The sequence below is a fragment of the Oculina patagonica genome, chromosome 11 (genome assembly GCF_052425735.1).
Source record: "Oculina patagonica isolate OP01 chromosome 11, crgOcupat, whole genome shotgun sequence".
NCBI lineage: Eukaryota > Metazoa > Cnidaria > Anthozoa > Scleractinia > Oculinidae > Oculina > Oculina patagonica.
In genome coordinates, this window is record NC_135768.1 from 5,863,985 (window position 1) to 5,868,957 (window position 4,973).

The window sequence follows — 4,973 nt, forward strand, 5'->3', positions numbered from 1 at the left end:
GGGTCAACCATTCTTTAATCAGTAAATACAAATTGTAAATCTTTCAACCTATCACAAATCTATTGTGAGCTCCTTTGAAATGTTCAAAACTTCATGTAAAGGTTTCTTTAACATTTTGAGCTGGAGGGAAAGATGTTAATGCAGCAGGATGTGATAGTCACTTACAAGTACATTGTACATTTAAATATGATCTGTTTTAGAAAAAAAATTAAGATGCTGAAAGCAGATCTATTGGCAGAATTTGTGTTTGGGTGGTTACTTTGCACAACGCCCAGCTTTCAATACCACCCCCACAAAAAGAAAAGTTATTTGAGCTCTTAACTTTAGCGTGTGATCAACATCTTATTTTGTCTTACAATAAATTATAACAACACATTCAAAATCCCATGCAGAAATGTGATAAGAATAAACGAAATCACTCTTACCAAATATCCTATTTTGATAGACTTCTACTGCCTTCAGAATATCTATACATGTCTTCTGTATATGTCTAAAAGCCTGTTAAATGAAAAACATAAAAAACGTACATAATCATGACAAACTTTAAATTTTAAGGACAGTAATTATTAAAAAAGTACAGTGTACATGTACATTGTACTATGAAGAATGTGTCAAAAGTGGCACAAAGATTTAGTCAGGTAATCAAGTTTTTTCAGAAGTACAGTTCTGATTAAGAAATGTCCATCTTTTTGGAGGGTGTAAATGGGGTACATCTCTAGTCAGTAAACTGTCAGTAAATTAGTCAGTAAACAGCTAAAACAAATTAGTCAGTTAATTTGGGTGATCTTTTTACATCTTTTAACAGCTACAGATGGTATCTTTTTGCAAAGTAAGCATCAATTTTAAGTTTTTAAAATGAAATTTGTTGAGAAAAGCCTGGAGCTTGTTAGGAAATTCAGGACTTTGCAGTGCATCTCAACAAGAGCTAGCCAAGGCCACAGTGATTATAGTATTTAAGGCTATGAACGGTTCGGCACCCGAATACCTTAGGAATTTGTTTTGCATCAGAGACAATGTCAAAAACTTGCGAGGGATGAATAAAATGGTCATCCCAAAAGTCGACACCACTACATTTGGACTAAAATCTGCAAGGTACACTGCTGTTAAGGCGTGGAACTCGATTCCTGACACAATGCGGACGTTGACGTCAATTAAGGCATTTAAGAAGGCAGTACGCCAGCTGACCTTCAATACATCGCAAGTCGGATAGTGTATTTTATATATATATATATATATATTTGAAGACAGTCTGATCAACCTTGGATTTGACTTGGCATATTTATTACTATTGTATTATTTCAAACCAAATAACCGTTGTAATTTTATACCTTTCCACTCATACCGCGTCTCTTTCTCTATATATATCAGCGTTATGTAGAAATTTTGCAGTTGGCTAATTTATCTGATGAGTGCTGCACACGTTGCAGTACGAAACTATATAGTAATAAATATGCCAAGTCAAATCCAAGGTTGATCAGACTGTCTTCAAATATTTTGCTCTAGTTTATCTATCGAGCACTCTGGCAACAGTTCTGCAAATCAACTAAGATTATATATATATATATATATATATATATATATATATATATATAATTGTAAACAGTTTCTTAATTTTTTGTGTTTCTGTTTATTGCCATTTTTTTTTCTCGGCACATTAGCATACTTTTGCTAGGGGCCTAATCAGCCCCATCAAACCGAGGTTAAATAAATGTTATTATTAGTGAATTAAAATTTACATTTATAGCTCAAAAACATACTTATTTGTCCTAGAAAGTCTCCAAAATATGGCCATTAAGATCTGCTAAGTAGCACAAACACTAAAAAGTTGACTTCCTTTTATACATTAGTCAGTTCAAATTTTGCCATTTATACGGTTATTATAGTAGGAAATCGTTGTTATATTCTAAACAGTTAACCCCATTTACAGTATGGTACAATGTCTTTATGGTACCTCAAGGCGTGCATCAACTTCAGAGTCTCCTGCCACAACATAACAGTCTTGTTCCTTTCCCAACTTTTGAATCACTGTTTGTTTTGTATGCCAGTATTTCTGCTCCACTTTTCCTTTGATTCCCCCAGTTGGAGGTCGATAGGGATTGTAGCCATAGTTATAACCGTAATTCCCTTCATAGCCCTCGTCATCATCCTGGTAGGGTTGGTAAGATCTGTGACGTTCATCACTAATGGAAGAAAAAATAATTGTTATCTTGGATGAGAGGTGGGGTGACCTAACAGGGCTCAAAATTGTGACCGATACGGCTGCCAATGTGACTAACATTTCATCCTTGGCGGCTAAAAATTCTGGTTAAGTCCCCATTGTGGCGACTACATTTCTCTAGGGATTTTCTGTCCTGACGATGAATAGTGGTCTTTTTCTCTAATGTGCTTGACTCTGGAATGAGCTGTCTGGTTTTGAGCCCTAGCTAGGCACCGCATTGTGTTCTTGGGCATGGCACTTTTCTTCTTATTGTGCTGCTTTCTCCACCCATGTGTATAAATGGGTACTGACAAATTTAATGTTAGGGACAACCCTGTGATGGACTAGCATCCCAAGTTAGAAAAGTTATATCTTTTTTCGGAGCTACAACTTTATATGAGCACAAGGGTTTACATGATATTCAGGATGGCCCATTTCCAAAGGAATTTTGAGTTTATTTATTTATTTTCTTGGGGGGATCACTTTTTGAATTTTACAGTATTCACCTTTCATCAGGGTCTTGCGACACTTGCTGATAAGAACTGTTCATTATAAAGGAGAATGGCCTTCACTCAGTTCCCACCTCGATACAAACTGGCAAAACTTGATTCCTATAAACCTTGAAAAAACAAAACAAAATCCATTGATTATACTGTCTGTACACACATGTAGTGACTTGCAATGAAATTATGTGGGGACATGCTAAATAGTTTTTCTTTTTTCTGCAGTACATTGTTCAATAACACAATTTATACAATAATCTAGAATTTGAAAGGTCTTCAGGCAGATATACATGTACTACATTGTATTTTTCACCTACATTACATGTATCTATTTAAGCTAGCCATTGTGCTTTACACTACTTGCTTGATGTTGCTTGAGATTTTCCTTAACCTCAAACATTTTTATCTTGTATTTGAGAACTACATGTACCATCATTATTTTACCTTAAAATACATGTATCAACCCATTGTCAAGCATCATGTATAGTCAAGAAAGATACAATGTAAACTAAGAAAATAATTGAAAAAAGTACTGTGGAAACTAGAATTTTCTCTAACCTACAGGGGAAACAAAAACTGATTCAAGAAATTTGGGAGTTCAAGAAATCAGCAAGTAAAACCACAGTGTTTGACCAAGTGAAGAAAATCTACAGACATTACTTTTGGTTCAAGATATCAGTAGGCGTGAGAAATCCAGAGTTTGAAGAATCGGTTTTTTACTGAGTGTATAAAACACCGTAAGGCTACATGTAGTTCCTTGATGAATTTAGCAATTCTCATAACAAGCATAAAAAGAAATGTATGAAAGTGATATTTTGAGAAATTTGTGTTGACAGAAACTGTACCTTACTTTAAATTCAATCAGAATATAATTATAAGGTTATAAAATAATAGTTTACTTACTAATGACAGTTAAGGTTTAAGAGCAACCCAATGCAAAGGACAAATTGATCGAATGCCTTTTCAAAACTGGGACAAAGGGCTTTCTCAGATCAGGTTTTTAAAAGAAACTACAATTTTCGTGTGCACTTAATAGCTGACTTAGTCATGTACTCGCTGAAGTAAAATTCAGTAAAAACTTCGTTCGTAGTAAAAACATTATAAAACAGCATTAAAACGTTGACGAATTTAATCAAAAAAAAAAAAAATGATTGCAACAGCCAAAAGACTTCATTAAGCTAATAATTCACCTTGCGATCTGTATCGACCCGGAACGTGGATTTATTCAAAGGACATAAAATATTTAGATACTCGTGTTTCTTTTATTAAAACTTAGTCGCTCGTTTATCGCTTTGTATACAAGTTCTTCAGGCGTTCACAGGATTCAAAACCAAAACATAACGCAAAAATAACCGCCATTTGGACAGTTTTGCCGTTATCCCTTCTCGGACGAATTTTTTCTCGTTTCGCGACAAAATTTTTCACACAGAAAGATCAAATTGTTGTCCTCTGATCATGATTTGATTTAAAATACCCTGCAACAGTTTTTGTAAAGAAAAATATCAAGATTTCTTCGTACAGAAGCAAAACTACGCCTTTGGAATTCGCAACTACTGAAAATTAAATTGTGATCTAACAGAGGACGAAAATCAACACACAACATAAAATAAACAGGTTAGCACAATGACACGACATCAACATGGCGGAACTAAAAGTAAAGAGACGGGAAATTTTCTCGCTCTATTCAGTTATAGTGTAAATTTTTAAAGCTTTAAATGAATTTACTTTGAGATACATTACCTATCTTGTGATCTGTCGCGAGAGGAAACCTCCACGAACTTTTTCCATCAATAAAACTTTAGGCAACCTTCTTTCAGTCACTTCACAAATACGAAACAAATATGGCCGCCAAATGCGCACGCATCCTGAAAATGCACTTGTTCTCCTCGTAATGCATGATGGGAATTCTCCTCTCTTCTCTTCTCTTCTCTTCTCGTCTCTTCTCTTCTCTTCTCTTCTCTTCTCTTCTCTTCCCTTCTCTTCTCTTCTCTTCCCTTCTCTTCTCTTCTCTTCTCTTCTCTTCTCTTCTCTTCTCTTCTCTTCTCTTCACTGTTTTTTTTTCTCTTTTCTTTACTAGCTTTTACTGATTCTTAGGTATCAGAGAAAATAAGAATTTTATAAAATTTATGGGCACGGGCCTGCTTTGTCCCCCAGGAGCCCTTTGCATTTTGACAGTGCAAGGCTGGGACACTTGGCACGAGGCAGCACACGGATGTCCTAAACATGTGTGCAATAACGTACAAGCAGGCTCGCGTTTAGGTCCACGTCAAACA

General features: G+C 35.3%; 1 protein-coding gene across 1 annotated transcript in view; it reads right to left on the reverse strand.

The window, feature by feature from the left end:
- The window catches only part of LOC144629991 (islet cell autoantigen 1-like), an 11,231-nt gene extending 6,680 nt beyond the window's left edge, over nt 1–4,551 (reverse strand). Inside the window, exons 1-4 of the mRNA XM_078488252.1 lie at nt 4,441–4,551; nt 2,704–2,816; nt 1,952–2,180; nt 426–498 (exon numbers count right to left, since the gene is read on the reverse strand). Of these exons, the coding sequence (XP_078344378.1) occupies nt 426–498; nt 1,952–2,180; nt 2,704–2,747 (346 nt within the window). The 5' untranslated portion in view covers nt 2,748–2,816; nt 4,441–4,551. The remainder of the gene's footprint in view (nt 1–425; nt 499–1,951; nt 2,181–2,703; nt 2,817–4,440) is intronic.
- Between the last annotated feature and the right edge of the window lie 422 nt (nt 4,552–4,973).